At 42.7% G+C, this 18,439-nt stretch overlaps 1 protein-coding gene across 1 annotated transcript in view; it reads right to left on the bottom strand.

The window, feature by feature from the left end:
- Positions 1-18,439, bottom strand: part of MALRD1 (MAM and LDL receptor class A domain containing 1) — a 302,374-nt gene that overhangs the window by 247,757 nt on the left and 36,178 nt on the right. Inside the window, 2 exon segments of the mRNA XM_068405612.1 lie at positions 7,050-7,257; positions 16,809-16,901. Coding sequence (XP_068261713.1) covers positions 7,050-7,257; positions 16,809-16,901 — 301 coding nt within the window.

Genomic DNA, 18,439 nt, shown 5'->3' with positions numbered 1-18,439 from the left:
GAAATTAATTATTTTGGTAAGAAAATAGTATAATCTAAGCGTTTTCTTTCCTAGTCCGGAACAGCTTCACAAAGTGCTACGCTTAACTCTTTGGGTCACTTACCGCAATTGTAAAAATTGCTTATGAACTATACTTGGCATTTTCCAGACTTCATGGTACATGTATCCTATTGTATCAGTCTCAGACAAGATTATATATATTACTGCAGTTTTCAAATTGTACAAAACCAAAATTAAATGCATCTTTGGTAGTAAAGCTCCATAGTAAAGATCTTCCTTGTATAAAGAGGTTATTTGAGCAGCTAAATCCTCAGGTACAAAATAAATCACAAATATCAATATCTCTTACCTGGTTTCACCATATACATTAAGATTCAATGGAGTGTGCTTTCCTGTTTAGTGCAGTATATTAGTTAAACATGAAACTTATTTAATTACAGAATTCTCATGTTTTTGACAAGGTACCTTGTTAATTAGACTTCAATTCCTAATACATTAAGGTAAAATATAGAAATTGATATCCAAGACTAAGCTGCTTTGCTCTACGGTAATTAATGCTATGTCTAGGCATTGTGCATTCCTTAGCTGAGCAGTCCTGAGAGAACCAGTGTGACTCAAAAAAGCAAACATTCTTTGCTTAAACATCTCTTTCCTCGAGCCTCCCTAAACGCTGCAAAAGGTCTTCTACGTAAGAAGCAGACTGCAGTGGCTGCATAGTAATATCCAAAAAGACATCAATAAATGATCACATAGACACAAAGAACTTACTCTGTTGTACACTAAGCAACCAAAAACCTGTTCCTGGAAGGAAAATGCTGGGCCAAAGTTAAAATAATGTTTTAAATCTGAAAGAGAAATCAATATGGTGCTAATTATTATTTTACAGCTCAATAAGGTATTTAGCATGGATTTTTTAAAAATTATTATTTTCTTTTAAATAGAGGTACTTAGGACCACGAGAAGAGCTGTTACCGCAATACAAAGAACAACATCTTTCATGTGCTGATGACATCAGATTTGTTGTCACTTAATGAAGCTCAATACCAGGCTCAGGATTTTTTCCTGGCTCTTAGTGAAAAGCTGACTGTTGAAGCTACATTTGTAAATCGTGTGCTAAAAGAATTGGCAAAGCAGCAAGACTGTGATCAAATGGAGCCCATCGCTCCCCTTGACGGTCAACAGGAAAGAGAAATATGGTGAAATCATCATTTCTTACATTGGTAGCCACTAGTACAATTTCTTCTAACACAATGGATTTAGAAACAAATGTATAAACATAATTTTTTAGGTTGAATATACAAGCCGCGGGGGAGGGGGGGGGGAAAGACATGCACACACAAGACACAATTCCAAAACAAATTGTTTTGCCTAGTCATTTTTTCAAACATTATTCAAGGCTGAGCACAATTATAAATGTAGAAAGAACATTCGTGGTGTTGTGCTTTTGGGTTTTTTTTTGGTGGGGGGCAGGGAATAAAAAAATGCAGATCCAGTTCACTAAATGTGGTAATGTTGACCATGTTTTAGATGTTACTATTTTTTTTTCATTGTACACCTGTGTTTTTAAAATGACAAGCCCTATACAAACACCCGACGGTACAGAGACACTGGGCCAGAATCACTTATGAAGCCCAAGTAATCCACCATATGTAGTTTCTGAAAGTGATACTTCATTTCTAAAATTATTAATATGTTAGGGAACAGCTAGGCTATAAATATGAGCGAAACCCAACTGTTTGAGTTAACAGTTTGACTTAAATTTTATCCCTACTTAATTCTAAAAACTTAAGGAGTACTTGTAAATGTTTAATCAAGCTTGAAAAAAAAGTCCTGTGCTTTGGCTGAATCCCATACCCAAGTGAGACAGTTTCTCAGTGTATTTTTTTCTTTGGTCAATCTATTAATAAACTTTGAGAAATGCTCCTTTCCCATCAAAACAGTGCATAATTTTTATTATTCACAGCCTTTTTCTACATTTTTATTTGAACCTTCAAGTCATTATAGGGAATGTTTCACTATCCATAGTTGGAAAACAAGTGACTGCACAACCTCTGTTTTTTGAGGAGTCATACTCCAGTTATGTGAGTTAAACAGACATAAACCATATTTCTGGTATATTATGTCCTTTCCTACTGCACGTCTTACCATCAGAACTTATGTTTTTTATTTCGCTGGGAAGACTTCACTGGATTCAGACTGCACAAAGATTTTCCACATTCTGAAAGCAAAACCAGCTAATTCTCATTTTGGACTATTTGTAATTCAGCAAAACAAAAAGGAAATTAGAAAGGAAACAACAGCCTGCATTCATTTTAATAACAAGCCAAATTTGAAAAATAAACTTTTTTTTCATGTGAGTATATCAGTATACCTCAGCTAGTCAAGGAGTAAATTATTACACCAGTTCTGCAAAAGCAATGACTCTGCTATGTAACCAGGAGAAAAAAATCTTCCCCAAACACATTGCCTTGGATTTCAAGAAATAAGTGGAGCTTACTAAAGCCATAAAACACACTGGAAAGTTTTTTCAATTAATATGAATCATTTTTCCACATTAAAAAAAAAAAGAAGCAGGAAACAAACCACATATTCCAAGAGCACTGGGAGGTTAAATGGAAATTTTTTTTCTTACTCTGCCTATCCCAGCTCCTCTTCATCCTCCTGGGGGAAAAACAAAGCGCTCCTGTTAGCTAGGCTCGGTTACCAGCCAATTAACATTGCTTCAACTTTGCTATCCTGCAACTGGATGAAGCTTTTCAATCCTACTCTGGCTGCTCAATCTCAAATGAACACAACTGGGGACACAGAGCTTGTCCCTCCATCAGGTTGGTGTTTCCCTGACTAATAGTATTGAATGAGGAGGGCTGCTACCCTTGCTCAGTGTGGCAGGATCCAAGCTTCTATGGAATTTGGGGTATAAACTATCTGTATGATCAGCAACCAAAGCACCTCTGTGTGATTACTGTGTCATTAATATTTTGTCATTTCTGGCTAACATTTAACGTCATTTTGCAAAAAGGAAGGGTTAAGCATGTACCTTCTTACTGGCTATCCGTGCACGTTCCCTACCGGTTTGTGCTTAGTTTTATTTATCTAGAATTTGCTAATGGATTACTGCAGAAAGATAGCAGATGGCCATAGGTCATCTATCCTGAACTGCCATATGTCATAAGTCATTAGACAGATCTCTCATAACACCATAGTCCCTTAGGTTAGATGGCCTCATCTCCTGAAGCCGCTCAGTTACCTTGCTTAGGGTTAAGAGACTGATGGTGTTAAGAGAATCTCACGTTGACCCTGTGTCTGCAAAGGATACGCTTACTTTGAGTTAATCATTCTCGTGAAACACAAAGGCAACGCTACACAGTGTTCACAAGCAATGAAGAAGTCCATGAAAATAATACGGGTGTAGCTTCCTTTTCTCCACATGTATATACAAGTTTGATGGACAGATACTGACAATTTCACACAATGAATGTGTCACAGGAAACACATAAATGTGTAGTAAAACAAATGTTTCAGACTAAAAAATGCTTTTTCTACTTTGAAGTTGGATGGTAATTAAAGGATTTGCATATGTGTTCATCTGTTGTGGGTTTCAAGGATTTGCAACAGTAGATTGCAGGTGTTTTAAAGAAGCTTCTAATTAGGCTAAATGGAAGGTGAGGTTCTTGCAGAAACAGCTGTAGGATGTCCCATCCCACAATTGTTTTGAATCTACATGAATGCTGATGAACAAGCAATTTCCAGAAACACTACCTTATGAAAGCGTTATATCACTTGAAAATAGCAAGTGCTTCCTAGACTTCTTGCTAAGTTGCTAGGATTCCTAGTTATTGATTCATTTGTGATGTTTTTATATGTATTGTGTATGTTACATATAAATAATGTATAATAATAGCAATTATAGTGCTTGAAATACTTGTTATTTGGCATGGCATTTAGTGCAAAACTTCCTTTATATTAGTTAGGAAGTAAAGAAAAGGCATCAGCATGAAAGGGATCTTTTTAATCCTTCAAATGATCTAAGTACTGTATCTCACTCTCTGTTTTGAATATATTAAACTAAGTTTTGATCATTTATTATCACTGTGAAATAATAAATTTAGAAATGATCTCAGTTAAGTGGTGTCAAATATGACATAATGAAAATGTAGAATTTAATACTAAACCCATTAATTTGATAATCTGTCACTTCATTGGATTCATTGATTTCAATAAAACTATTCAAATACATGTGGTTACTCATGTGCATAAGTGTTTCCTAGACAAGTTCCTAATTTTTCAGGACTTTTAAGTCTCATATACTTAAATATATATTTAAATAAATGGGCAGAGATTAAACAGAAAGTTTAAGAAGCATTGTAAAATAATAAATTGTGTTATTATAAGACCATTCATGCCAAGTTAACATGAGTAAAGAGAAATATTATTTTCCCTTCTCCGTTGTAATGAAGCAAAGAAAATCCTCAAAGAGGAGGGAAATCCTTTACACTGCTAAGTAACAGCTGTCTGCCTTTGTTTTCATTCTGTATGGAGATCTGTCAGCTCTTTCAGTACATGAGAGTACTTCATCAAAGGGAACTGCTGAGGATGTGTCCAAGGATAGATGCTAAAACACCTGAAAGAATAGAGGCTAAAATATGCACTATTGTACCAGATAGGAATTTTTACTAAAAATTAATGTGAATAAATGTAATGCACTCAAAAAATCATGGAGTACAATTTCAATATCATGTGGAAAATGTATATAATGGGTGGAAAAGAATAAAGGACAGAAATAAAGGATGATTTTTCCTTTAGGTCTCTTTTGTTCAAGAGTGCAGAAAGTGTCAGAGATGAATTTTCTAAGCTGAGCAAACTGCTGAAGAGCTAAATTCCGTGTTAGGGTCCTCTTTCCTGAAAAGGAGTGTATGAAGTATCCAGGACAATATTAGCCATTAAAATGGGCCAACTTTAAAAACAGTTATTATTTTAAAGATGGTTATTTTTTCTTTTCTTTTTTTCTCAGCCGGCAGTCAAAGCAACATGCAACTGCTATGAGTTATTTATATTTTAGAAAAGCGCCTTCTTTTACCCTTTTTTGAGAGGACGAGTATACTTTTGTGCACTACTCCAACAAAATGGTACATATTTAACCTGCAAATGCCTCAACACAGAGTGAAGCGCACAATTCCTATGTCTCAGGTTCAACTGAGTGTGATAATTTCTTTAAATTTAAATACAGTAGGAGTTAGTTGAGAATCAGTGCCACCTGATAAACCAAAGGTAACTGCAGAGGCAGCAGCAGACAGTGGAGTGCTAGGCAGAGTTACTGAAGAAGGTTCTGCACTGGCTGGGCCTCCTGGCAGTCCTTGCCCCAGCACCCTAATTCTGGAGGTGCCGCAAAGGACAGTGTTGAGATCCCCAGGCCATTCTGATTTTTCTTTCTTCTGCCCACTCTAGTTTTTCTGAGCATGTCAGAAACAATATTCTCAAGAGACAATCTCACTGTGATCTTTTTTAAACTCTAAAATACTGGCTATATCTAGGTTATTTCATACTTCAGTTACATAATGCCAGCGTCCAGTGTCTGAGGCACAGGGGTAAAAATAAAATAAGAAAGTGTAATGCATTGCATGCAAAATATAATTGCCTGTAAGTCTTCAATGTTATCTTTAGTTTCACTTTTTGGTAGTACTATTAACAGCAGCCCAGTTACCCTTTAACTGGGAAAATTATTTTTCATCCTCCTTTTAAATCTTCAAATGGTTCTTCTTCTATATTCCCAGTCATTCTTCACCACAATTCTCTCACATTGTTACTGGAGTGGGAACACTAAATAGCTGAGAAATAAAGTCCAGTTTATAAAGTACTCTTCACTTTCATTCCATCCATCTTCCTAAAGAGCACGAAAGAAAACTCTGCACTCCTACCAGCACACACACAGAGCTAGCAGCATAGGGTCAAGCCTCATAAAAAAGGAAAACAGATGTCAAAGAGGGATCCCTATAATGTTGGCTTAGACTCCACCCAGAGATAAAACAGTATAAACCTTCCTATTTAAAATGTAATTCCAACATTTTCACAAATTACTTATTTCAAAGATGGCTCCTGCATGGCTATTTAAGTGATTGAGAAGATTAAAGGTTCAGACTGTGAGTTAAGAAAACCTCGTAGTTCCAAATAGTTCCTAAAGTCTTCTCATGAAATTTGAAAATAAAACATTATCAGTGTCCTTCATCCTGCTATCCTGAGTGACACTAAATATTTTAATTTCCACCTCCCAGCAGCAATGTATATCATTACCAGTATCTGAAATATGTGCACAATTTTCATCTATAACACACATTTAAGTGTTACTACCACAGGTAAACACACATACAGATGCACGTTGTACAATATTCATTTTAGAAGGAATGGGGTCTCTAAAGCTACTTTCACATGGAGCTCTAAAATGTTTCAGAATTACTAGAGACATCTTCCAGTAATTTGAATTATTTTTTCCTCTTGATTGTACAGTAGAAACTGTGGCTTCTAAGCAAAGTTACCTTCAACTGAATATATAATGACAAAGATATAGCTCCTGAACTGTAGCTGTCTTGTATGGTGATTTGAATCACCATGCAAATATCATGTCACCTAATGAATTTTCTGACAATAATGCATAGACAATCTAAATTAGAAAAGTGTTCAAACAACAAGCCCCAAAGCAGATTTTGGTCCCTCTCAAATTAGGGAAGTAGAGGTTATAAATATAGGGAATACATTTAAGAAAAAATGTGCAAAATGTTGCATTTCTGCAGACACTTAAAAAATTAGTATCTGGATCCAAAACATACTGATGAGGCCAGACAGAGAAACAGAATGCAATGAGAAGAAGAAAAATGCATGACAGAAAATTTTATGAACACTGTCGCTAACCTGTACATCATTAAATATTCTGGTGAAAAGAAGCCATATAAATAATAACTATGTTTTTTAGCCATTTCTTGGATAGACCTGTCTAGGTTCCACAATACTCCTCAGTACAATGTTCTTGTCCTTCTAAAGCAATGAAATTCACTTACAGCAGGCTGCTGGATCCTCATCGCTGCCATCAGAACAATCTGGGTAAGAGTCACAGGCTGATCCAGGCTCCGTGGACTGCCCATCAGTGCAGGTGAATTCTTCTAAGGAGCAGAAACCTGGTGGCTCTGATGGTGTAATGTCCAAGAGCTGGATGTTGTTCAGACAGATGAAGCCTGCCCTGCTCTGGAGTCTTCCTTTAAACATAAGCTGTGGATTGTTACAGTTGAAATATTTGCATTAACAGGGAGAAACTGATTTTTATTTCCATAAAAGAGTAATGTCCTATGTGTAAAAAGCACTGGATACTTTTCATTACAAAACCATGACAAATTTAAAATCAGAAGATGAAATTTTTATGACTACCTCAGTTTGAATTTTCTGAAAATTTTCAGCTAGAATGGTTTGACAAATTCCAAGAATTAAGTTAAGTAGAAGCCTATTTTAAAGAAAAACTCCTAATTGCATAACCATTTGGCTAAAAAGTTGCAATGCCTTTGTGCTTTAGAACAGTGACCTGAAATATAACACCCTAAAGACTCCATCTTCTGCTCTGAAGTCTCTTCAGAACCTCATTTTGTAGATGTCCAAGAGAAATAATTTTGATTACACTCACAGGTGAATAAAGTTGGTTAGTGACTGTCCTTGGACACCAATTGCAACAGCATAGCCTAACAACAGATCTCTCTTTCACCATTTAAGATGAGATGGCTGCATCCAGTCTATGCAGTGGGATTGGTCCCTGCTTGCTGGTAACCCTTGAACTGTTCCATCCAGTGGTAGATGGCCACTTTGCTTGAGTCAAAACATTGCTAGGGACCATGCTAATGTTTTCATTATATGCATTATCACAGGGCAAACCTTGGGCCAGTGCCCTGGCCCTGCTTATTTTACTGCTATTGGCATAAACATAGAGATTCAAGGAGCATTTCTTTCTCCTAGTGTTCCCTTGTGCTGACCAGATTTTACACAAGCTGATTTAGAGCAATGATGAATGTTCAGAAGAACATCTTTTGCTCCTGGCCACTACAGAGCCCAGCTCTACTGGATCTCAAAGAAAGGTAATTACCCTACTTGTTCTCTCAAAGTTTCTTTTACCTGAGCTAGAGGAGCAAACAGGAGGAAGCAAGATCAGATTTATCAGAAAGATGAAGATGGCAATGAAAGAAAACACTGAGAGACAAAGGCAGTAGCTGGAGACACAAATCAAAAATGGAGTTGTGGGTTTTGACAGACTGGGACATGGCCAGAGTGCGAGTCTCAGAAAGTAGTCATGTGCGAGAGGCAGAAAGCACAGTGGGAGGAAAGCTGGACAAGAGTTTCCAACAAAACAGAAGGAATCTAGAACAGATGTTATTTGGGGCATAAGGAGAAGGCTCTGACATACTCTCTGAAGCCTGGGAATTATGTTGGAGTTAAATTCCAAGAGGCATTTTTCTTTCTAAGAAATAAGAATGATATATGTCATTAGCTTCCACTAGAGAAAATTTCTTCAAAATGACAAGAGCCTTCTAATAATATCCATTCTCTACCAGTTCAAACAGCAGAATGCTATGCAGGAAACATTACACAGTCACATAACTAGATAATATCTTTCCTTCCCTACGCACAAGTGATCCTTGCTGTTTTTGTACAAAGAATGGATAGGGTTGGCTTTCTACATGTATACATACAACATCAGCAGCCTTTTTGTTTATTTCTTTTTAGATACTATAGATAGTCTTATTACACATCTGGTTAACACTTGTCTGTGTGGGAAAAGGAGAGGCAGGTAACAACAGGTACTTACAAGCTATTAGACTGCTGAAATGCATTCATTCTAATATATGTCAAAATGTCAATGCCTGCAGTGGGCTTAGTCTCTGTCCTTTCATACAGATTACATTTTCAGTTGATTGTTCAAGACAGTAAAATATGATGGTTATTTACAGAACTATGAAGATAATTATAAATGTAAAATTACTTAAAATAGCAACTTGTAAATTAACTTATGGATTAAGTAGATGCAAATTTGCATTCTTCTCTATGCCTGCAAATTCAAGGGGAAGATATTCTCTCACAATTACTGGTTTACATCATTCCACTGAAATCCCACAAACATCAATCATATCATCTCTCTTAAATGAATTGGTAATACCTGAGATGGACTCAGATATCTGACTACCTAAAATATGGTGAGATTTCACAGAATCAACAGAATCACAGAATCAATCAGGTTGGAAGAGATCTCCGGGATCTTCGAGTCCAACCATTGCCCTGACACCACCATGTCAACTAGACCATGGCACTAAGTGCCATGTCCAGACTTTCTTAAACACATCCAGGGATGGTGACTCCACCACCTCCCTGGGCAGCCCGTTCCAAAGTCTAATGACCCTTTCTGAGAAGAAATGCTTCCTAATGTCCAACCTTAACCTCCCCTGGCGAAGCTTGAGGCTATGCCCTCTTGTCACAGAATCACAGAATGTTAGGGATTGGAAGGGACCTCGAAAGATCATCTCGTCCAATCCCCCTGCCAGAGCAGGATTGCCTAGACCATATCACACAGGAACGTGGCCAGGCGGGTTTTGAATGTCTCCAGAGAAGGAGACTCCACAACCTCTCTGGGCAGCCTGTTCCAGTGTTCGGTCACCCTCACCGTAAAGAAGTTTTTCCTCATATTTATGTGGAACCTCCTGTGCTCCAGCTTGCACCCATTGCCCCTTGTCCTGTCAAGGGATGTCACTGAGAAGAGCCTGGCTCCATCCTCATGACACTTGCCCTTTACATATTTATAAACATTAATGAGGTCACCCCTCAGTCTCCTCTTCTCTAAGCTAAAGAGACCCAGCTCCCTCAGCCTCTCCTCATAAGGGAGATGTTCCACTCCCTTAATCATCTTCGTGGCTCTGCGCTGGACTCTCTCTAGCACTTCCCTGTCCTTCTTGAACTGAGGGGCCCAGAACTGGACACAATATTCCAGGTGCGGCCTCACCAGGGCAGAGTAGAGGGGGAGGAGAACCTCTCTTGACCTACTAACCACACCCCTTCTAATACACCCCAGGATGCCATTGGCCTTCTTGGCCACAAGGGCACACTGCTGGCTCATGGTCATCCTGTTGTCCACTAGGACCCCCAGGTCCCTTTCCCCTACACTGCTCTCCAACAGGTCTGTCCCCAACTTGTACTCATACATGGGGTTGTTCTTGCCCAGATGCAGGACTCTACACTTGCCCTTGTTATATTTCATTAAATTTCTCCCCGCCCAACTCTCCAGCCTGTCCAGGTCTCTCTGAATGGCTGTGCAGCCTTCCGGTGTGTCAGCCACTCCTCCCAGTTTTGTGTCATCAGCGAACTTGCTGACAGTGCACTCTATTCCCTCATCCAAGTCATTAATGAATATATTGACTAGTACTGGTCCCAATACCGACCCTTGAGGGACTCCGCTAGACACAGGCCTCCAGCTGGACTCTGTCCCGTTGACCACCACTCTCTGGCTTCTTTCTTTCAGCCAGTTCACAATCCACCTCACTACCCAATCATCCAGACCACACTTCCTCAGTTTAGCTGCGAGGATGCTGTGGGAGACTGTGTCAAATGCTTTACTGAAATCAAGATAGACCACATCCACAGCTTTACCATCATCTATCCACCGGGTAACATCCTCATAAAAGGCTATCAAGTTGGTTAAGCATGACTTCCCGTTGGTGAAGCCATGTTGACTGCCCCTAATGATCCCCCTATCCTTGATGTGCCTAGAGACAGCACCAAGGACAAGTTGTTCCATCACCTTTCTGGGGATGGAGGTGAGGCTGACCGGTCTATAGTTGCCCGGTCCTCCTTCTTGCCCTTTTTGAAGACTGGAGTGACATTCGCTTTCTTCCAGTCCTCAGGCACCTTTCCCGTTGCCCACGACTTAGTAAAGATGATGGAGAGTGGCCTAGCAATGACTTCCGCCAGCTCCCTCAGCACCCGCGGGTGCATCCCATCAGGGCCCATGGATTTATGGACGTCCAGATTACTTAATTGGTCCCTGACCCAGCCCTCATCTACCAAGACAGACTCCTCCTCTATCCTGACTTCTTCTGGGGCCTCAGGGGTCTGGGGCTCCTCAGGACAGCCTCCAGCAGTATAGACAGAGGCAAAGAAGGCATTCAGTAACTCTGCCTTCTTTTTATCCTCTGTCTCCAGGGCCCCCACCTCATTCATCAGTGGGCCTACATTGCCTCTAGTGTTGGCTTTACCTGCAGTGTATTTGAAGAAGCCCTTTCTGTTGTCCTTGACCTCTCTTGCAAGGTTTAATTCCAAGGAGGCCTTAGCTTTCCTAGTTGCCTCCCTACATCCTCTGACAACAGACTTATATTCCTCCCAAGTGGCCAGCCCCTCCTTCCATGATCTGTACACCCTCTTCTTCCACTTGAGTTTGCCCAGCAGTTCCCTCTTTAACCATGCAGGTCTCCTGGTACCCTTCCCTGTCCCATGGGATTTCCCCTAGCAATTGCTTGAAAAGGCCAAAGTTGGCCCTCCTGAAGTAAGTCCAGGGTTGTGATTCTGCTAGCTATTCTGTTCCTGCCACATGAGATCCTGAACTCTACCATCTCATGGTCACTACAACCAAGGCTGCCCTCAACCTTCACCTCTTCAACCAGACCCTCCTTGTTAGTGAGGATCAGATCCAGCAGCGCTCCTCTCCTAGTTGGCTCATCCACCATTTGCATCAGAAAGTTATCATCAATGCACTGGAGGAACCTCCTGGACTGGGGATGGCTGGCTGAGTAGGCCTCCCAGCAAATATCAGGGTAGTTGAAATCCCCCATGACAACCAGGCCCTGTAACTGCGAGACTGCTCTCAGCTGCCTATAGAAGGCCTCATCACCCTCCTCATCCTGATCCGGTGGCCTGTAATAGACACCCACAACAGTATCACCCCTGCCAGCCTGCCCCTTACTTCGCACCCACAAACTCTCAACTCGCTCCTGATCCGCCCCTGGACAGAACTCAATACATTCTAGCTGCTCACTCACATAAAGAGCAACTCCACCACCTCTCCTTAGTGGCCTGTCTTTCCTGAACAAGGCATAGCCATCCATGACCACATTCCAGTCATGCGAGGCGTCCCACCAAGTCTCTGTAATTGCCACTAAATCATAGCCCCCCGACCGAACACGGATTTCTAACTCCTCCTGTTTATTCCCCATGCTGCGTGCATTGGTGTACAGGCATTTCAGGGAGCGAGCTGAGCACACCGATTTCACCCCAGGGGGATGGGAGGCCTCCTGGTCTACCTCAACACTAGAGCATTGCCCCAGTCGTGCAAGCCCAGCTACTACCCCATCCCCCTTCGAATCTAGTTTAAAGCTCTCTGAATGAACCCTGCTAATTCCTGTCCCAGAACCCTTTTGCCCCTACGACATAAACCTTTCCCATGTATTACGGTCACGCCTGGTGTCTTATAAAACCAGCCATTATCAAAGAACCCAAAGCCCTGCCTGTAGCACCAGTCTCGTAGCCAGGCATTAATAGAGAGAATCCTACCATTCCATCCCACATCATCACCTGAAAATGGAAGGAGGGAGGAGAAAACAACTTGTGCCCCAGACTCTTTCACCAACCGTCCTAGGGCCTTGTAGTCTTTCTTCATCCCCCTCAGACTACGGGATGCAGTTTCTTCCCCACCTGTCTGGAAGATCAGCAGGGGGTAGTAGTCTGTGGCCTTCACCAGGCTGGGGAGTTGCCTGGTGATATCCCTGATTCGGGCTCCAGGCAGGCTGCAGACCTCCCTGTGATGGGGGTCAGCTCTGCATATTGGGCCCTCAGATCCCTTTAGGAAGGAGTCTCCAACCACTAAAACTCTTCTCTTCTTCCTTGTGGAGGAGGTAGCTATACACCTGTCAGGTTTTTCTGACTGTGGTGGGACCTCTGATATAGGTTGCCTCTCCACCACATCCCCATTGGACCGGCTGTATTCCACTAGGGCTTCATATCTATTTCTCAGAGGCACCTGTGGAGGCAAGGTAGGCAAGGAGGACACTCACCTTTTGCCACAGCCATAGACTTGCCTCCACTCACTCCTCTCCTCTAGGTTATTGTTTTCCACCTGAGAGGGGCAGAGTACAGGGGTCCCTCGATCCTGGGAGCTCTCCAGCAGGTGCTCCCATTTTTGTTGCAGGGAAGGCAGAGCCTGGCTCCACCAGTCTATCTCCATTTCAGCCTCCCGAATGCTCCTAAGCCTTTCTACTTCATCTTGAAGCCTTTCAACCTGGCTTTGCAGCTGTGCCGCTCGGCTGAGCAGATCATCTACCTGCTCACAGCGCACACAGCCCCCTGCCACCACAGAGATGCTGTAGCATTCCCTGCAGCCTGCGACCTGCACCATCGCCTCCTTCCGTGGGAGCTCTGTCTGGGTTCCCATATCCATTTTGGTCTTCTTCTGCCGGGTAGATACCATTGTTCTTTCACTGAGCTGGGAAATACCTGTTAGTGACACCCCTGGTTCACAGCTCATTGGCACCTTCCTCGCCTAGTGCACTGGGAGGGAGTCAGCGCCCTCCCCAACGAGCTGCAAACTGCTGCGGCCTCTCCTGCCCTGGGACACACACAGTCACTGCTGATTCACACAGTCACTGCTGAGTCTCCCTCTCCCCTCTGGCCAGGGACTAGTCCCTGCCCTCTGGGAGGCTTTTTATCACCCAATCAACAGGGGGTGGTGCGTTTAAATCGCCCGCAGTGCCTCTGGCTACGCCCCCTCCTCTCCTGATTCGTTGCTGGGAACCTCCGGGTCCGGGGTGGGGGGGGAAGGAGCTCGGGGCTGATGCTCGGGGGGGGCTCAGGGGGGGCCCAGAGTACGAAAACCGCCCGGTTACAGCCCGATGTCGCCCTCACCCCCGCACTAACCTCAAGTCGCTGTCGCTGCTGCCGCCGCTGTCCTATTGCTAGTTGCCTGGGAGAAGAGGTCAACTCCCACTTCACTACAACCTCCCTTCAGGTAGTTGCAGACTGCAATAAGGTCACCTCTGAGCCTCCTCTTCTCCACGCTAAACAACCCCAGCTCCCTCAGCTGTTCCTCATAGGTCAGACCCTCCAGACCCTTCACCAGCTTGGTCGCCCTCCTCTGGACTTGCTCCGACACCTCAACATCTTTCTTGAAGTGCAGGGCTCAGAACTGGACACAGTATTCAAGGTGCGGCCTCACCAGTGCCAAGTACAGAGGGACAATCACTTCCCTAGACCGGCTGGCTATACTGTTCTTAATAGTGGCCAGGATGCCATTGGCCTTCTTGACCACCTGGGCACACTGCTGGCTCATGTTTAGCCAGCTGTTGATCAGCACCCCCAGGTCTCTTTCCACCTGGCCGCTTTCTAACCACTCCTCCCCCAGCCTGTAGAGCTGCATGGGGTTGTTGTGGCCGAAGTGTAAGGCCCGGCACTTGTTCTTGTTGAACCTCATGCCGTTGGTCTCGGCCCATCTATCTAACCTGTCCCCTCTGTAGGGCCTTCCTACCCTCCAGCAGATTGACACTCCCACCCAGCTTGGTGTCATCTGCAAATTTACTGAGGGTGCACTCAATCCCTACATCTAGATCATATATAAAGATATTGAACAGCACCGGCCCCAGAACTGAACCCTGGGGAACACCGCTAGTGACTGGCCGCCAGTTGGACTTTACCCATTCACCACCACTCTCTGGGCTCAGCCATCCAGCCAGTTTTTAACCCATCGAAGAGTCCACCCATCCAAGCCCCAGGCAGACAGTTTGTCTAGGAGGATGCTGTGGGAGACAGTGTCGAATGCCTTACTGAAGTCTAGATAGACTACATCCACAGCCCTGCCCTCATCTACTAAGCGGGTCACTTGGTCATAGAAGGAGACCAGGTTGGTCGAGCAGGACCTGCCTTTCATGAATCCATGTTGTCTGGCCCCGATGCCCCGATTGTCCTGCATGTGCCGTGTAATGGCACTCAGGATGATCTGTTCCATCACCTTGCCTGGCACCGAGGTCAGGCCGACAGGCCTATAGTTCCCTGGATCATCCTTCCAACCCTTCTTGTAGATGGGCGTTACATTTGCTAATTTCCAGTCAGCTGGAACTTCTCCAGTTAACCAGGACTGCCAGTAGATAATAGAGAGTGGTTTGGCAAGTTCATTTGCCAGTTCCTTCATTAGTCTGGGGTGAATCCCATCCGGGCCCATAGCCTTGTGGGTGTCCAACTGGCACAGCAGGTCACTAACCGTCTCCTCCTGGATTACGGGAGGTTCACACAGCCCCCCGTCCCTAACTTCAGGCTCTGGGGGCCAAGTCTCCTGAGGACAACCAATCTTGACATTAAAGACCGAGGCAAAGAAGGCATTGAGCACCTCTGCCTTTTCCTCATCCCCTGACACTACACTACCCTCCTCATTCAGCAAGGGGTGGAGGCTCTCCTTGACCCTCCTTTTGCTGTTGATGTATTTGTAGAAGCTTTTTTTGTTATCTTTGACTGTAGCAGCCAAATTGAGCTCTAATTGAGCTTTGGCCCTTCTAATCTTCTCCCTATACGACCTGGCCATGTCCCTATAGACCTCCCAAGTTACCCAACCCTTCTTCCAGAGCAAGTAGGCTCTCTTTTTTTCCTTAAGTTTAGCCTAAGTTCCCTGTTTAACCAGGCCTTTCTTTTTCCCCGACGGCTTGCCTTCCTACAGACTGGGACAGCCTGCTCCTGAATATTTAGCAATTCCCTTTTGAAGCACGTCTAGCCTTCCTGGACTCCTTTGCCCTTCAGGACCGATTCCCAAGGGACTCTGTCCGCCAACCTCTTAAACAGGCTAAAGTCTGCCCGCCAGAAATCTAAGGCAGAAGTTCTGCTCTTGCCCCTCCTTACTTCCCCCACTATCGAAAACTCTAACATTTCATGGTCGCTACCCCCAAGATGGCCACCGGCCCTCACATCTCCCACTAGTCCTTCTCTGTTCACAAACAACAGGTCAAGCAGGGCCCCTCCTCTAGTGGGCTCATTTACCACTTGCATGAGGAAGTTGTCTTCCACACATTCGAGGAACCTCCTAGATTACTTCCTCTCTGCCATGTTGTATTTCCAGCAGACATCCGGCAAGTTGAAGTCGCCCACGAGTACAAGGGCCGGCGACCGGGCGGCTTCTGACAGCCGCTCGTAAAACACCTTGTCCGCCTGCTCGTCCTGGTTGGGTGGTCTATAACAGACTGCCACCGTAATGTCTGCCCTGCCGACCTTCCCCCTGATCTTTACCCATAGACATTCAACCTTGTCATCCTCATCATCTTCCTCAATTTTGACACAGTCCAAGCACTCCCTAACATACAACGCTACCCCACCGCCTCTCCTGCTTCACCTGTCCCTCTTAAAGAGCTTATAGCCATCCATAGCAGCACTCCAGTCATGAGAGTCATCCCACCACGTTTCTGTGATGGCAACCACATCATAACCTTCCTGCTATACAGTGGCTTCTAGCTCTTCCTGTTTGCTGCCCATACTGCGTGCATTGATGTAAATGCACTTCAGCTGGGCTAACGGTCTTGCTGAAGAAAATTTGAAAATTTATATTCATTTTCTTACATGTTATTAAAAACCAGCTGCTTCAACATATGATGTTTGTGTAGATGTTTTGTTGAACTATAAACAGAGCTTTACCCATGTTGAAGCAATGACAAACAGCAAGCCCTTCAGGATACATACCATTTTAACAAATTTTTAAGTTTCCTAGAAGCTTTATAAACAATAAGGTAAAGCATTTTCAGAAACTGAGCACATGCCTTTTTCATTCATACCTTTAATTTTTCTAGCCCTGTTGGTAGCTGTACATCCACTTTGACACATTCCTTCTTAGTTGTGATGTTAGTTTCCCACAAGATGTGTTCCTCCTGTAAAACGTAGAATATGATGTTATAAATCTAAGTTTTGTTCCTCTGTAAATTATCAAGGCCATTTTTTTCCCCTTAATCTTTTAATATCCTAGCCTAATGACCACTCTGTACAAACTTGCTCTATGTGAGGGAATACAGCTTCACATACTCTTTTGCAGTCTTTGCACTGAGCTCTACAGGAGAGAAGGGAAACAGGGCATGTTGACTGTGATTAAACAGGTAAATCGTATAATTATCAGGAGTCAGCTTGGCAGAGTTAAAGTGAATTAATATATAAATTAAGCCATGTTATTGCTAAATTTAACAATATGTTTCTATGGTGCTCTCTACCTTAGTTTCTTTTTCATAAATAACTACTTATACCATGTTGTGTTATAATTAGATTTAGTTTTCTTAGAACTGAATTTGGGGTCTGTCAAAATAACTAAATCAACTGTGCTAAAAACTTTTTTTTTTAAATCTGTAAAGCAAGCAGGCAGAGTACTACCTAACAAGTCCTAGCCATGTTCTGAATTACCTCAACCCCTATTTTCACTCCACCTCCTAAGAATAACAGTGAGAGTGCCAATATGGTAAGGCTCCCTTTATGCAAGCACTCCAAGCCCTTTTGATTCAATAATCTGGCAAAAACAGCTCATGCTCATTCTGCTTCTGGTCATGATCCTAACTGGAATATGCTGAGGCCAGTATAAAGAAAAGAAATGTAGCAATGTGAACTTCATATTCCTAAATAAAATATTTTCAAGAATCAGCTCCAAAAGAGAGAAGAAACAGAAACACAGGAAAAAAAAAATGAAGGAAAAGTTAATATAGGCTATACACACAAACAAAGAATCAAGAGCGAGACCCCTTTTAGGATACTGTACAAGGTACTTGTCATACCTTTTCCACAAAGGGTATTACAGAATTAGAAGCAGTTCAGAAAAAGATGCAAAGCAAGATAAGAGAATTGGAAAGTTTCTTGTATCTAGAGAAATTGAAAGGATAAAATGTTTACCTTATAGAGCATGAATAAAAGGGGATACAATAGGTATGTGAAATGTTATCAACACAATAGACAAGGACAGTTATCTTTTTTCCTGTCTTGTAATATGAAAAAGAGGAGAAAGATGCTGTCTGCTCCTTGATAGACTGAGAGGCTGAGCCAGTAGAACAACATTGATGTGATTTGTGACAAGCAGCCAATTACTTTTGCTCTTTTCCTACCAAGGCTTCAACTCTTATGACACATTAACAAAGCTAGATGACTAAATGTCTGTTGAATATGTGTTCAAAGACCAGTTTTGGAAAACTGCAAGACAGAGCCAAGCCAATACCCTAATTCCAAACACTAAATGACATAAGAGATCAAATTTGGATAAACCTCATGACATATACTTGATTTCAGAAACAAAAGTCACTGTGAGTTTCCACGTCAGTATAGGATATAGGTTTGTCAACTTGTTCATGTGATAGATATTCAGAAAAAGTCTTTCACTGTTGAGGACACTTAATTCTGCCTAAAACTTGCTTAATTTTTCTAAATAATTCATATT

This window comes from Nyctibius grandis, chromosome 7 (genome assembly GCF_013368605.1).
Source record: "Nyctibius grandis isolate bNycGra1 chromosome 7, bNycGra1.pri, whole genome shotgun sequence".
Lineage (NCBI taxonomy): Eukaryota > Metazoa > Chordata > Aves > Nyctibiiformes > Nyctibiidae > Nyctibius > Nyctibius grandis.
Note: the sequence above shows the minus strand (reverse complement) of the source record. Positions and strands in the feature narration are given on the sequence as shown.